A 15,335-nucleotide genomic window follows, 5' to 3' on the forward strand; every position below is an offset into this window, starting at 1 on the left:
TGTTCCGTCATTTTGGTGGGCTGGTAACTAGTAGATGCATGATTTTAGACAGTGACCCCTTAATGCCATCAGTGAAGACCTCACTGTATACAAGGCTCACACAACAGATCAAGTTGGGGACTGTACCAGCATGGGACCTGACAGTAAGTTCTGATCTAAACCAAAGTCTTAAGTTTAAAACTAGCTCAAGCTCAAAAACTATTTTCATAACAGAACTGTTATCTTTTACCCACATATACTGTAATAAATGCAAATATTCTGATCTCTTGATAAAACTGTATACAATTGTAATTTACACTTTATATTTTGAAAGGGCTATGGTGGCCCTATAATATGATCTTTGCCCTGGGCCCACTAATGTTACATAGTTACATAGTTTCTGAAGTTGAAAAAAGACAATTTGTCCATCGAGTTCAACCTATTTGGGGGCTCCTACGCTATACAGTATTACTTTTAGGACTATTTTTATCTATTTTATTTTTATTTATTTATTTTTATCTATTGTGAAAGTCGGCCGTTTTGTTTATTTGGTTTTTGTTTTTTTTATTATAGTGCGTGACCTACCAAAAACAGATCCCCGCAAGCCCTGTGTATTGTCCCCTTACATATTTGTAAATGTTAATCATGTCCCCTCTTAATTTCATTTTTTCCAGTGTAAACATGCCTAGCCTCGCAAGGCTTTCCTCGTAATCCAGCGTCTCCATTCCCCTAATCAATTTGGTAGCCCTCCTCTGAACCTTTTCTAGTTCCAGGATATCCTTTTTGTAGTATGGTGCCACAAAATTGTGTACAGTATTGAAGATGTGGCCTTACTAGTGATTTATATAATGGGAGCATACACTCTCATCCCTTGCATCAATTCCAGGCATTATCCATGCTAATACCTTGTTTGCCCTCTTTGCTGCAATCCTACTTTGGGTACTGCTACTAAGTTTGTTATCTATGTGAACACCCAAGTCTTTTTCCAGCACAGAAACCCCTAATTTTACCCCATTTAGTATGTACTGTAGGTGGTATTTGTGTTCTTGCTACCAAAGTGCATTACCTTATACTTGTCTGTATTGAACCTCATTCCCCATCCTAGATCATTTATGAAAATGTTAAATAATAGTGGTCCAAGTACAGACCCCTGTGGCACACCACTCAGTACTTCAGTCAAATTTGAAAAAGTCCCATTAACCACAACTCGCTGCTCCCTATTGTCTAACCAATTTCTAACCCAAGTGCATATTGTGCTCCCTAGCTCCAGTTCTTGTAACTTATGGATAAGTCTCATGAAATACTGTGTCAAAAGCTTTAGCAAAGTCTACAAAGATTACATCCACCTCCTTACCCTGATCTAGGTTCGCGCTGTTTCATAAAAGCCTAGTAAATTTGTTTGACATGATCTATCCTTCACAAATCCATGTTGGTTCCTATTAATAACCTTATTGGCTTCAAGGAACTTCTGTATACTATCCCTTATAATACCTTCCAGTACTTTCCCCACTACAGATGTAAGACAAATTCGTCTATAGTTACCTGGTTCAGATTTACTTCCCTTTTTGAATATCGGGACTACTTCTGCTATACGCCAGTCTTTGGGAATCATGCCTGATGTAAGTGAGTCTTTGAAGATCTAAAATAGTGGTCTTGTTAGTTCAGAGTGTAGCTCCCTGAGAACCCTAGGGAGAATTCTGTCTGGATCAGGTGACTTATTAATCTTAATTTTTTTTAATTGGTCATAGACTACTTACTCACTTATATAAGCACTTAGCGGTGGGGCATTATTATTGTTAAAATTGTGTGTTAATCCCTGCATCTGGTCCTCTCTTGTGAATACAGATGAGAAAAAACTCATTAGTTTATCCGCTATGTCATTATCGTGTTTGATTAAGACTCACAGCTTGTCCTTTAAAGGGCCTATACTCTCCTTCAATCTTTTGCTGTTGATGTATTTAAAAAAAATTGGGGTGGTTGATTAACTTTCTTTATCATCCACTAGGGGTCACTGGAGTACTCTTGGGATATGGACGGGCGTAGCCGAACAAAGGCACTGAATATTTAAATTTAGGACTCTCCCCCCCCTCCATATCCCCGAGTACCTCAGTGTACTCTCTCAGTGTTTTTTCGGTGCTCACAGCATGAACATCGGCTTGTGGGAATGCCCACATTTGAGATTTTATTAAATTTTTCATTTTACTTTTTATTTTTAATTTTTACACTTCCCGTCCCAGTTTCTTGAAAAACATGGGTCCGGGATGGTGCCGCTGCAAGGCAGCGTATGGCGTGTCGGTCCTCACAAAGAGCACCCTCACAGCCACAGGCGCTGCAAGGCAGCGCATGGCGTGTCGGTCCTCACAAAGAGCACCCTCACAGCCACAGGCAGCCACTGTCTCCTGCAAGCTGGACAGAGCGTACAGAAAGCCCCGTCACAGCCAAGATGAGACAAAGAGCTGGAGAGAAGGCTGGACGGAGCTTACAGAAGAAGCCCCGTCACAGCCAAGATGAGACGGAGCTTACAAGAAAGAAGCCCCGTCACAGCCAGAAAGCCCCGTCAAACTGAGACAAGGTATGGTGGGGTGTCAGGGCGGTCAGCTCACGCTGCCGCCCTGCTGTGTGGGAGAAAATTACTTTACTGCGCTGATTACATTAGAGAGCCGCGCCGTTTAGTACAGGCACTCGCCGCTGCTCTCTGCCGCTGATTAGACGCTGTAACCACTACGAGATCGCGGGGACACTAAGCGGCCGCACGTCAATCAAAGACGCCGGCCACTCTCCCAGCGCCACCGCAGCCGCCGCTGATTACCCGGCCACTGCAGTAGGATGAAAGCCGTTGCCGGCGAGACAGCTCTGAGCGGCCGCACGTCACTCAAGGACGCCGGCCGCTCTCCCAGCGCCACCGCAGCCGCCGCTGATTACCCGGCCACTGCTGTAGAAGGTGCTGACGGGGACACAGCTCTGAGCGGCCGCACGTCACTCAAAGACGCCGGCCGCTCTCCCAGCGCCACCGCAGCCGCCGCTGATTACCCGGCCACTGCTGAAAGATGAAAGGCGCTGCCGTTCGTCCGGACCACAGCTCCCAGGCACTTTACAGCGGCGCTTCCCTGCTTCATCTTGGCTCCCTGCACCCGCTCCCGTCCGCTGCAGGTAACACAAGCAGCGCAGCTGCAAGGGGGATGAGGGGAAGTAAATGCCATAAGCTGCATGGTAATATAGTCATGTTTAAACCTAAACTATGTTTCTGATTGTAAACAGGGCAGGCATTTTTTAACATGCTTCCTGTTTTTTCTGTTATGAGTTACCATATAATGTTAATAAGCTAAAATGATTATCACAGTTTAATAGGCTATTAAGCCTATATTAACTGTATAATAGGCTATTAAGCATATATATTAACACTGCACAGGAAACCTGTCATGTGATTTTCAGGGTATGCATGAAGGGCCAGTTTAATCATTACTGTTTCTTCCAGTTTATAATTCCAGAACATTCCGGCCATACACCTTTACTCCACAAGGAGGCGCAGGGGTGTTAGTGGGAATTTTTGGTTCAGGTTTTCACATAATTCTGGAACATTCCTGCCCTACATCTCTAAGCCACCAGAGGCGAAGGGGTGTTAGTAGGAATTGGGTTCGGGTTGCACATGCCCATGTGAACTTTTCACATAAAGAATACTCTGGTTTCTCTTCACAGGGAATAAATCTTTCGCCTTTTACTAAAGATTTCCGTAGAGGGAAACAACCATGAGTTTCATATAATTTTTTGAGGCCAGGCTACGGCTGCCTTTAATATGCTTTTCAGCAATAAAAATATATATATGACACAAAAGAACTTCAATAAGTCGTGCAAGTGTCTGTTCGTTGCCTATTGTGGGGTCTGTCTGCATAGCGAGTAAGGCTCTAGCGCAGACTAAAAATAATTTGAAAGATCCTATGTTAACATTGGCAATTCAAGTTTAAAAAGCGGTAACAATTCCGAGTCTCGGATACTCCGCCTGTTCTAACTAAAGACAGTCTTTTCAATTATCTGGTCTTATAATTTAATGCACGATTCTATGTCAGATCTCACACCAATAACTACGAGTGAGAAGGGTGCATTACACCAGCACGCATATATATATTGCTAAATCCCAGTGCGTCACTGTCTTTAATTTTACATAGACTGAGTACACTCTAAGCTCTATTTAATCGTTTCCAAAATGACGCGATCCGCCATTGGTAAATGCGTCTGGGTCAAAGAATACATTTCAGTCACTAGACTATAGGTATGGAAACAGGGACGATCACGCTTTAAAGAAGCTGCAGAGTATATCTGTAAAGCGTCTGCTAACGCCGGTCACTTTCATCGTCGCTAGTTTAACCACGACAAGGCCATAGCTTGTTGGTCTTAAATTTGACATTACTGCAGCCAGTATCAAAACGGAAATACTTGTGCAGGCGTTTAATTCCTTTAGACTTCAGTTTCAAACAAAAACAGTAACGACTTGTAAAGACGCTATAGTCTGCAAGCCAGTGGCTTGATGACCTCTTAGGCCATCTACATGTTCCTATTGTGGAAGCGCGTCTTTACACGTTACATTGCGGGAGACATCAACTCATGAGGTCTCAGCTATTTACAGTTTTGGCAGGTTGCCATTTAGTCTCTGCTGGTTTTCAGCTGTTTTATATCCAGTCAGTAGTACACCAGCAGAGTCAGGGTTATTTATTCCCCTCTGTTTGGGGGAACAAACAGCAAGTCACTTAATGCAGTTTGAAAATGGATTTTCTGCGGTTAGCATTTGCATATTGGAGCCACAACATTGCATAATTGCACGTGATCTTCACAATGCGTATTTACCCATTCTGGTTGTTAATAGGTTCTAACGTTGGCAAAACGCCACACCTATTAACCATTCCAGGTCTACCGTTTGGCTTCTGGTCAACGCCTCGGGTATTTACCTAAGTGATATTGGTGGTAGCTCATCTCAGAGTCCTGACAGTGACAATCTTTCCATACTTAGACTATCTGCTCATTAGAACTCTGTATCACCAGAGTGCCTCTATCTTAGATGATCTGCTCATAAAAAACTCTGTCTCAACAGAGTTCCTCTAATTAGTTACTCTAATTTGCGCTACTAATGTATACTGCGGTGGCAGATCATGTTCAAAGCGATTCCTAAGTAGGATTATAAATACGGTAAATCAAAGACATTTACCTACTACACATCTAGTAATTAGTGCTAAACACGCACACTAGCGATACATTGGTGTATTCGCCTGTTTAAAATAATGATGTGTTTCAAAGCGCTTTAAGTTCGCCGGCCTTCACTCGCGTTTCCCACAGAGGGCCGAGGGTGTATATACTCTGGACGACAGTCGCAGAGGTTCAGGAGTTGTAGTTTAAAAAAAGAGGTTCTAAAATCACGACAGATTGCTGTCGATAAAAGTCCTGGAACTCCATGCATTTTACAATGCACTACATGTTTCGGTTTCAGTCTGACCAAGGCCAGTCAGACTATGCAACGGGAGTTGCATACACAACAACCAGGGAGAACCAAGAAGCCGCATGGCAATGCGGCAGGTAACTCAAATCCTCAATGGCTCAGAACACCATTATGTGAAAATGTCAAGAGATCATTCCGTGACTGGACATCTGTTAGACAGATGATCTCACCCGTCAGAATTTGGATCCTGAAAACTGGACATTAAATCCAGAGGTGTTTCATATGTGAGTCCACAGAAGGGGGTTACCCTCAGGTATACATGATGGCATCTCGCCACAATTACAAAAGCTCAGTATGTGTACAAAACAACAGATCACAAGGGCAGTGGCGGTGGAGTCTCTCACATTCATGTGGTCATTCAGCATCGTGTATCTGGCTCCACCATTTTCCGCTGCTCTCTCCGTTGCCAAAACGGATAATAAGACAGTTCGTCACAATCATACTGGTGATATTTCATGGGTTTCCGAGAGCTTGCTTCTTGAATCTCCAAGGAATACTGGCACACGATCTTGGGCCGCTCATAATACGTCCAACCTGTTGCATCAGGGAACGTTCCTTTACCCATAAGTACAATGTACCTATTACCTAGGTACCGCAGCTGCGGTTGACGGGGTTCAGACCGCCCTCTTAAGAAATAGAGCGTTACAGTATCGGTTATACAACCATGTTACGAGCTAGAAGCCGCTTTAGGCAGCTCATTATTACAAAATTTCGTGTGCTTACATAGGTGGTAAACCTCGGAAGTATCCGACATCATCCTTCAAATTACCCGTATTCTGTTAAACGGGGTGGGATGGAAAACTGCGTTTATCTGCACTGAGGGTGCAGGTATCTGTATGGTAAACTTATTTTCAAAGACGTTTGCCTCTATTGCGTCTGTACACATCTTTCTACAAGGTGTAATCAAAGTTCAGACTCTATTTATCCCACCTACAGCGCCAGGTGGCTTGAGGTTGGGTTCAGATTTCTTACAGTTTTCATATTTTGAACCCTTACAAAGGGGGATTAAGTTTCTCACTTTGGAAAACATTTTTCTTCTAGCCTTGGCTTCGGCAAGGGTTTTGTTTTCATATTTGGGTGCCTTGTATTCCAAGCCACCGTATTTGAGTTTTCTCATGACAAAGCAGATCTTCGGACGAATTCCGCTTTCGTATTCTTCACATCAATATACCAATAGTGGTTCCTGTGTGGACAGCACATTCTAGAATTCTGAATGTGGTACACGCATTACGCGTTTATATATGTCCCGAATGTCTACAGTACGTGATATGAATACGTTGTTTGTTCTCTATGATTCTGCCAACTGGGGTTAGCCAGTTTCTCAGCAGACATTATCCAGTGGGATAATAATAATGACTACAAGTCAGGCTTACTTTAAGGCTAAGTTACAATCGCCTACGTCAGTAATAGCTCATCCCACAGGTTCTGTGGGAATGTCAGACCCAGCGGGTCGTGGAGCGTCTACGACGCGGCTACATAGCCTTTAGTGCACCACGTTTGTGCACGTTTACACGTTATGAATGGTGGCGCCATCAGCATCTAGCTTTGGGCTGCCTACTGTTACAAGTATCAAACAGCTCTCCCGCCCACGAGGGAAGCTTTGGTACGTCCCAAGAGTACTCCAGTGACCCCTAGTGGATGATAAAGAAAATAGGATTTTGGTACTTACCAGGTAAATCCTTTTCTTTGAATCCATAGGGGGCACTGGACGCCCACCCAGAGCAGTTTTACCTGGGTTGTTTTAAGCTCAAGGGAGCTTAGGGTAACAAGTTTACTTGATTGATATTAAGCTCAGAGGAGCTTATGGTAACACATTTTCACCGATTGGTTCAAATTATAAAGTTCTATCGGTTATGGTGTCAACTGTTTAGTTGACAGTAAGGTTATGGGTCAACATTGTTGTTGTCCGTTATGTTATGGTTATGGTGTCAACTGTTTAGTTGACAGTAAGGTTATGGGTCAACATTGTGGTTGTCCGTTATGTTATAGGTATTCTCCATTGTCAACCTCTCTATATAGTTCCTGTTCGCTCAGTAAAAAACACTGAGAGAGTACACTGAGGTACTCGGGGATATGGAGGGGGGGGAGAGTCCTAAATTTAAATATTCAGTGCCTTTGTTCGGCTACGCCCGTCCATATCCCAAGAGTACTCCAGTGCCCCCTATGGATTCAAAGAAAAGGATTTACCTGGTAAGTACCAAAATCCTATTTTCCTTTGCTATTAGTTTTTCCGTTTCTACTTTAGCTGCTCTTATTCCTTTTTTGCATATATTTTTGCAATCCTTATAGTACTGGAATGACTCCACCCTCCCATCTGCTTTATACTTTTTGAATGCTCGCCTCTTTTTGGCCATTAATTCTTTAATCTTTTTGTTGAGCCACATTGGTTTGGAATTATTACTCCTCTGTTTGCTGCCCATGGGAATAAATTTACGAGTGTAATTATCGAGCAGCGCTTTTAAACATCCCATTTCTCCATAGTATTTTTTCCTTGAAACAGAATTTCCCATTCAATATCCCTTAGAGCTTCCCTCATCATATCAAAATTGGCTTTGCTAAAGTTTAGAGTCCTTGTTGAGCCTATATAGGACTGCTTATGAAAACTGATATTGAAAGTGGCCAAATTGTGGTCGCTGTTTCCCATGGTCTCCCCTACTATAATATTTGATATCAAATCCATTGTTAGTCAATTCCAGATCTAAGGTTGCATTGTACCTAGTTGGTTCCTTGATTAGTTGAAGTGGTTATTATTTAGTGTATTTAAAAACCTATTACCCCTAGCATTTTCACATGAGTAATTTGACTAATTAATCTCCGGATAGTTAAAATCTCCCATCACTATTACCTCTCCTAATCCTGCCGCTTTTCTATTTGCTTCAGTAACAATTCCTTATCAGGCACATTAATACCAGGCGGCTTGTAGCAAATCCCTATAAGTATCTTTTTTGTTCCCTTTTCCCCACATGCAATTTCTACCCATAAAGTCTCAACAGTGTTTACATTCCCCTCGTGAATATCTTCCCTTTTATCAGGCTTTAAAATCAGCTTTACGTAAAGACATACCCATCCACCTCGTTTATTTAATCTGTCTCTCCTGAACAGCGTATAACCCTCCAGATTGACTGTCCAATTGTGAGATTCGTCCCACCAAGTTTCAGTAATGCCTATAATATCATACTGTTTGCTTGCTGCAAGTACTTCTAGTTCCCCCTTTTTCCCTGTAAGGCTTCTAGAGTTTACATACATACAATTAAGATAAGTATTCCCCTTTGTGCTAGTGACATCATTTTCTATATGCAGTATTGATGACCCGTAGTCGTCTTTAGTTAGAGTTTTGGCAAAACCCTTGGTAATTTCCTCATCAGTACCCTTGTTAATAACCCTGCCGGCTGCTCTTCCCCTCCCCCTTCTCCACCACCATTCAGATCACTACCTCCATCCTTACTGTTCTCACTGCATGACCCATAGTTTCTAGCTAAACCCTCCCCCCAGGCACCTAGCACTCCTCATTCAGGTGCAATCCATTGCAACAAAAAAGATGGCGCCTGACTGAGAAGTCCACCCAGTGTTCCAGGAACACAAACCCTTCTTTCCTACATCAGTCTCTAAGCCACACATTTACCTTCCTAATCTCCCTCTGTCTCCCTGGGCTAGTGCGTGGTACAGGTAATATTTTGGAGAATATTACCTTAGATGGCCTAAGTCCCTATAATCTTTCTTAAGGACATCCCACCTACCACTAACTTTGTCGTTTGTTCCAACGTGCACCAAGACCACCGGGTCATTCCCAGCCCCTCCCAACAATCTTTCCACTCGGTCCACGATGTGCCGTACCCGAGCACCCGGGAGACAACAGCCTGTATGGCGATCGCGGTCCTGATTGCCCTACCTGTTTTCCTGATAATAGAATCCCCTACCACCACAATCTGACTAGGTACCTCTCTATCTTTCATCCCATCAGTGCTGGAGGGATCGCTCCTCCGGTTTCTGGAGGGAACAGTCTCCTCCAGCTCCGTCATTTCTTCACTACCGTCCACCAAATCTTCGTCCAATCGGGGCAAATTTATTGGGGTTCGGTAGTTCAGAGGTGTCGTGCCACCCCCGCTTTTTCTTCCTTCTAACTATGACCCAACTCGCTACCTGTTTGTCCTCATCTACCGGTGTCCCCCCCTGCAACCGTTCGCACACACCTCGTGCAGATGTATTCACACTGGGCTGGTTGCACCAGGTGCGCATACATCTTGCACGACATGCACTGAGTGAGATTCTCAATCACGAACCCACCCATTTTATTGACACTAACTCCCTATTACCTACTGAAGAGCAATACAAGCAACACAAACTATGCAATACAATATTGTACTATGGCCTAGCTATGAAGAGAAACAAATATTAACAGCAGAACAGAAATTGCTACAGAACAGAAATAGCTAAATCAATCAAGGACAAGGGGAGAGAGAAAAGAAGAAAAACAATCAATTTATACAATACAATAAAGTAGGAAGTCTAATACTTATCCTATCTGCGGGGGCCCTCTCCTGCGGCACCGCTTTAGCTGTTGACCTTTTCACCCTGGTGACCTCTTGCATGTTGACCATTTGAAGTCAGCCTATTGACTATCTTTTTGCTGTAGATTTATCAACCAGATACTGCAGTGGTTGTGTGAAAACATGCACATGCTGCAGTGCCGCGATTTGTAGTGAGACGCCCGCAGACAGTTTTGCTAATTGCAGCCGCTGCAGACAAAGACGCAGCTTCGGTTGCAGATCTGAGTAGCCATATGGTCATCCAGCATGGCCGTGGGAACTAAGACGCTGGTGCCATATTTTCTGCACACAGAATCGCAGTCGCAGCCCACGAAAATGGTCGCAACGCACCTGCTTTTGAATTGTTGAACCAGTTGCCACCTGCAAAAGGTCATGCCTGTCCATTACCGACGTTAGACCATGGCGGCACATGTGCATTGCGAATTAGATGCAGGCACATTGTTCTAAATTGGAATAGTGCACACTGATAGGGCAGTGTCACCTGGGATTTAATGGTGTTTGTATTACCTAACAATGGAGATGCTTTCATCTATCATCAGGACCCCGCTATTGCAAAAGGTGCACTTTTTTAGCTGGAAACGTTGTCCAGTAATGTTTGCGACACTACCTTAACACTAGCTGGAGAGCAGCCTACCCTTAGATGGCTCTCCCATTACTCACTATGGGCCGAATTCAAGGTTGATTGCAAAAGCAAAATCTTCCTCTAAAGGGCAAAACCATGTGCACTGCAGGGGGGGCAGATATAACAGGTGCAGGGAGAGATAGATTTGGTGGGTTATTTTGTTTCTGTGCGTGGTAAATACAGGCTGCTTTTTATTTTTACACTGCAATTTAGATTTCAGTTTGAACACACCTCACCCAAATGTAACTCTCTCTGCACATGTTACATCTGCCTCACCTGCACTGCACATGGAGGGTCATTCCGAGTTGATCGCTAGCTGCCGTTGTTCGCTGCATAGCGATCAGTTAAAAGAACAGCTAATCTGCGCATGCGTATGCACCGCAATGCGCACGCGCGACGTACGAGTACTAATAGCATCGTTCACAGCCGAACGCAAGGAGATTAACAGAAAGAGGGCGTTTCTGGGTGTCAACTGACCGTTTTCAGGGAGTGGTAGGAAAAACGCAGGCGTGACCAGGTGTTTGCAGGGCCTCCGTCGTTAGAATCATCGCACAGGATAAGTAATTACAGGGCTGGTCTTTTGCACAAAATGTGTTTGTACCGCTCGGCTGCACGTGCGATCGCACACTTGCAAAGCGAAAATACACTCCCCCGTGGGCGGCGACAATGCGTTTGTACGGCTGCTAAAAGTAGCTAGCAAGCGATCAACTCGGAATGAGGGCCATGGTTTTGCCCATTAGAGGAAGATTTTGCTTTTGTGATCAACCTTGAATTAGGCCCTATGTACTGTAATTACATTTTTTTTGTCATTTGCTGAGATACTGTATATATTTGTTGGTGCTTATTCAGTGCAGGTTGAATACTTTGTATTTGTATCATTTAAGGTTTTAAAGCTGCATGGAGAAGTAAAGTACAGGAAGACTGTTATTACGAATGATGGAACCCCACAGGGTGCAGGAAGACCTCTTGGAATAGCTGTTGACCCAGTTAAAGGGTATTCTTTGTATAATATTAACACAGAGGGGCATTGGTTGGTACTTTATCTCTCTCCACTTTATCCCTCTCCAAGGCTTAGCACAACTCCCCCAGAGGATCTTGCTTTAGCATTCAATATACATTGTACTGTATATGTGCACATTGTTTGTCTACTTTGCATAGAATAAATAAATAGATTAGGTACTATCAAGGTGTGCATCCCTAATACTGCATTTCGCCAAGGACCATTACAGCCCTAAAATCAGAAGTTTCAGATATGAATCCTGAAACTACATTGCAAAATACATTGTTCAGCATATGCAGTATTTGACATTTCACTTACGTATCATATCCATACTCCCTTACAGGAAACTGCCACATCTTTACAACAGTGTACTGATGGGAGTCAGTACTGGTCAAAAAGCTGACACCACAGTCATTTGAGCGACATCACTGTCCCTACCTTTGTATAGGAATCCACAAATCCCTACACTGCATTCTGCATAGCAGGCCTAAAAAACTGTCAGTCACTCTCTGCATAGCCTTCCTAACATGGCAACCTGGGGAAAGACAGCGGGTGGACTTATTTTATAACATTTAAACCCATTAGTTATCTTGTGTATATTATTCATCTCAGTAGTGCATAGCCAGATGCATTTTAAGAGCTGGTGTCATGTCTCCAGTGATATATTTGGTGCATGTGTAAAGCAAAGACTGGCACAGTGCCAGAGTCTTTTCTACAGTAGCTCCCGTGCAGAGCCATCTGACTATATTACCTGTTGCAGGATGTGTAGAGCAGGGCCCTCTGGACCCTTTGGCCCTGCACTCAAAATTAATACTCCATTGTGCTCAGCCTTTTATTCAATATATGTTGCTGCCAGATAGTGGCTGTACTTTCTCTTCAGAATCCTTGCATTGTTCTGGCAATTAGAATGTCGGCAAGCGCAACAGGGGCAGTAATATGTCGAATCCAATATGCCAGTATACTAGTAATGCATGTAAAGCAAGTTTCTCTCTGGGCTTTAGAACATGATAGTTATAAACAGTTTGGGGCGGATGCAGAGCCGGCCCTAACCAATATGATGCCCTAGGCAAGATTTTGGCTGGTGCCCCCTAGCACCACCGCTGGTTCCGCCTCTGACCTTGCACCTCTTTCCCAGCACCATCACCCCTCACCCATAGCAGTCCTTATTTTGGTGTCTGTACCCCCTATATTTTAAATAGAAACAGTTCGCACATTTGGCACACAGCCCAAAAAGGGGTTTGTTTTTGCTGGCAAGGGGCATGGCCACACAATAGTAACCCCAATTCCAATTACGCCACACAGTACTGCAACTTTATTCACATTTGATCATGCGATACTGTCCATTTCTCTATCGTCCTAAGTGGATGCTGGGGTTCCTGAAAGGACCATGGGGAATAGCGGCTCCGCAGGAGACAGGGCACAAAAAAGTAAAGCTTTTACCAGATCAGGTGGTGTGCACTGGCTCCTCCCCCTATGACCCTCCTCCAGACTCCAGTTAGATTTTGTGCCCGAACGAGAAGGGTGCAATCTAGGTGGCTCTCCTAAAGAGCTGCTTAGAGAAAGTTTAGCTTAGGTTTTTTACTTTACAGTGAGTCCTGCTGGCAACAGGATCACTGCAACGAGGGACTTAGGGGAGAAGTAGTGAACTCACCTGCGTGCAGAGTGGATTTGCTGCTTGGCTACTGGACACTAGCTCCAGAGGGACGATCACAGGTACAGCCTGGATGGTCACCGGAGCCGCGCCGCCGGCCCCCTTGCAGACGCTGAAGAGAGAAGAGGTCCAAAATCGGCGGCTGAAGACTCCTGAGTCTTCATAAAGGTAGCGCACAGCACTGCAGCTGTGCGCCATTTTCCTCTCAGCACACTTCACACAACAGTCACTGAGGGTGCAGAGCGCTGGGGGGGGCGCTCTGAGAGGCAAATAAAAACCTTATTAGAGGCAAAAAATACCTCACATATAGCCCACAGAGGCTATATGGAGATATTTAACCCCTGCCTAACTTCAAAAATAGCGGGAGACGAGCCCGCCGAAAAAGGGGCGGGGCCTATCTCCTCAGCACACAGCGCCATTTTCTCTCACAGAAAAGCTGGAGAGAAGGCTCCCAGGCTCTCCCCTGCACTGCACTACAGAAACAGGGTTAAAACAGAGAGGGGGGGCACTGATTTTGGCGATATTGTATATATATAAAAGATGCTATAAGGGAGAAACACTTATATAAGGTTGTCCCTATATAATTATAGCGTTTTTGGTGTGTGCTGGCAGACTCTCCCTCTGTCTCCCCAAAGGGCTAGTGGGTCCTGTCCTCTGTCAGAGCATTCCCGGTGTGTGTGCTGTGTGTCGGTACGTGTGTGTCGACATGTATGAGGACGATGTTGGTGAGGAGGCGGAGAAATTGCCTGTAATGGTGATGTCACTCTCTAGGGAGTCGACACCGGAATGGATGGCTTATTTAGAGAATTACGTGAGAATGTCAACACGCTGCAAGGTCGGTTGACGACATGAGACGGCCGACAATCTATTAGGACCGGTCCAGGCGTCTCAGAAACACCGTCAGGGGTTTTAAAAACGCCCATTTACCTCAGTCGGTCGACACAGACACAGACACGGACACTGAATACAGTGTCGACGGTGAATAAACAAACGTATTTCTCATTAGGGCCACACGTTAAGGGCAATGAAGGAGGTGTTACGTGTTTCTGATACTACAAGTACCACAAGAAAGGGTATTATGTGGGAGTGAAAAAACTACCTGTAGTTTTTCCTGAATCAGATAAAATAAAATGAAGTGTGTGATGATGCGTAGGGTTACCCCGATAGCAAATATTGGCGTTATACCCTTTCCCGCCAGAAATTAGGGTACGTTGGGAAACACCCCTTAGGGTGATAAGGCGCTCACACGCTTATCAAGTGGCGTTACCGTCTCCAGATACGGCCGCCCTCAAGGAGCCAGCTGATAGGAAGCTGGAAAAATATCCTAAAAAGTATATACACACATACGGTGGTTATACTGCGACCAGCGATCACCATCAGCCTGGAGATGCAGTGCTGGGTTGGCTTGGTCGGATTCCCTGACTGAAAATATTTTATTCATGTAGAGCATTTAATAGGATGCATTCTATATATATGTATGTGAGATGCACAGAGGGATATTTGCTCTCTGGCATCAAGATAAGTGCGTTGTCCATATCTCCCAGAAGATGTCAGGGACACGACAGTGGTCAGGTGATACAGATCCCATACGGCAGATGGAAGTATTGCTGTATAAAGGGAAGGAGTTATTTGGGGGTCGGTCCATCGGACCTGGGGACCACAGCAACAGCTGGGAAATCCAACCTTTTTTACCCCAAGTTACATCTCAGCTAAAAAAGACACCGTCTTTTCAGCCTCAATCTTTCCTTTCCCATGAGGGCATGCAGGCAAAAGGCCAGTCATATCTGCCCAGACATAGAGGTAAGGGAAGTAGACTGCAGCAGGCAGCCCTTTCCCAGGAAAAGAAGCCCTCCACCGCGTCTGCCAAGTCCTCAGCATGACGCTGGGGCCGTGCAAGCGGACTCAAGGTGGGGGGGTAGTCTCAAGAGTCTCAGGGCGCAGTGGGATCACTCGCAAGTTGACCCCTAGATCGTACGAGTATTATCCCAGGGGTAAAGATTGGAGAGTCGAGACATCTTCTCCTCGCAGGTTCCTGAAGTCTGCTTTACCAA

General features: G+C 44.6%; 1 protein-coding gene and 1 non-coding gene across 2 annotated transcripts in view; both read left to right on the forward strand.

Annotated features, from left to right (window-relative positions):
* The window catches only part of LRP2 (LDL receptor related protein 2), a 449,269-nt gene that overhangs the window by 232,122 nt on the left and 201,812 nt on the right, over nt 1-15,335 (forward strand). The window contains exon 36 of the mRNA XM_063932587.1: nt 11,518-11,627. Within this exon, the coding sequence (XP_063788657.1) occupies nt 11,518-11,627 (110 nt within the window). The remainder of the gene's footprint in view (nt 1-11,517; nt 11,628-15,335) is intronic.
* Nucleotides 3,654-3,767, forward strand: LOC134946866 (U5 spliceosomal RNA). Its single transcript, XR_010182444.1, has one exon. It is a non-coding gene; the product is annotated as a U5 spliceosomal RNA (small nuclear RNA).

Source organism: Pseudophryne corroboree, chromosome 7 (assembly GCF_028390025.1).
Source record: "Pseudophryne corroboree isolate aPseCor3 chromosome 7, aPseCor3.hap2, whole genome shotgun sequence".
NCBI classification, from domain to species: domain Eukaryota; kingdom Metazoa; phylum Chordata; class Amphibia; order Anura; family Myobatrachidae; genus Pseudophryne; species Pseudophryne corroboree.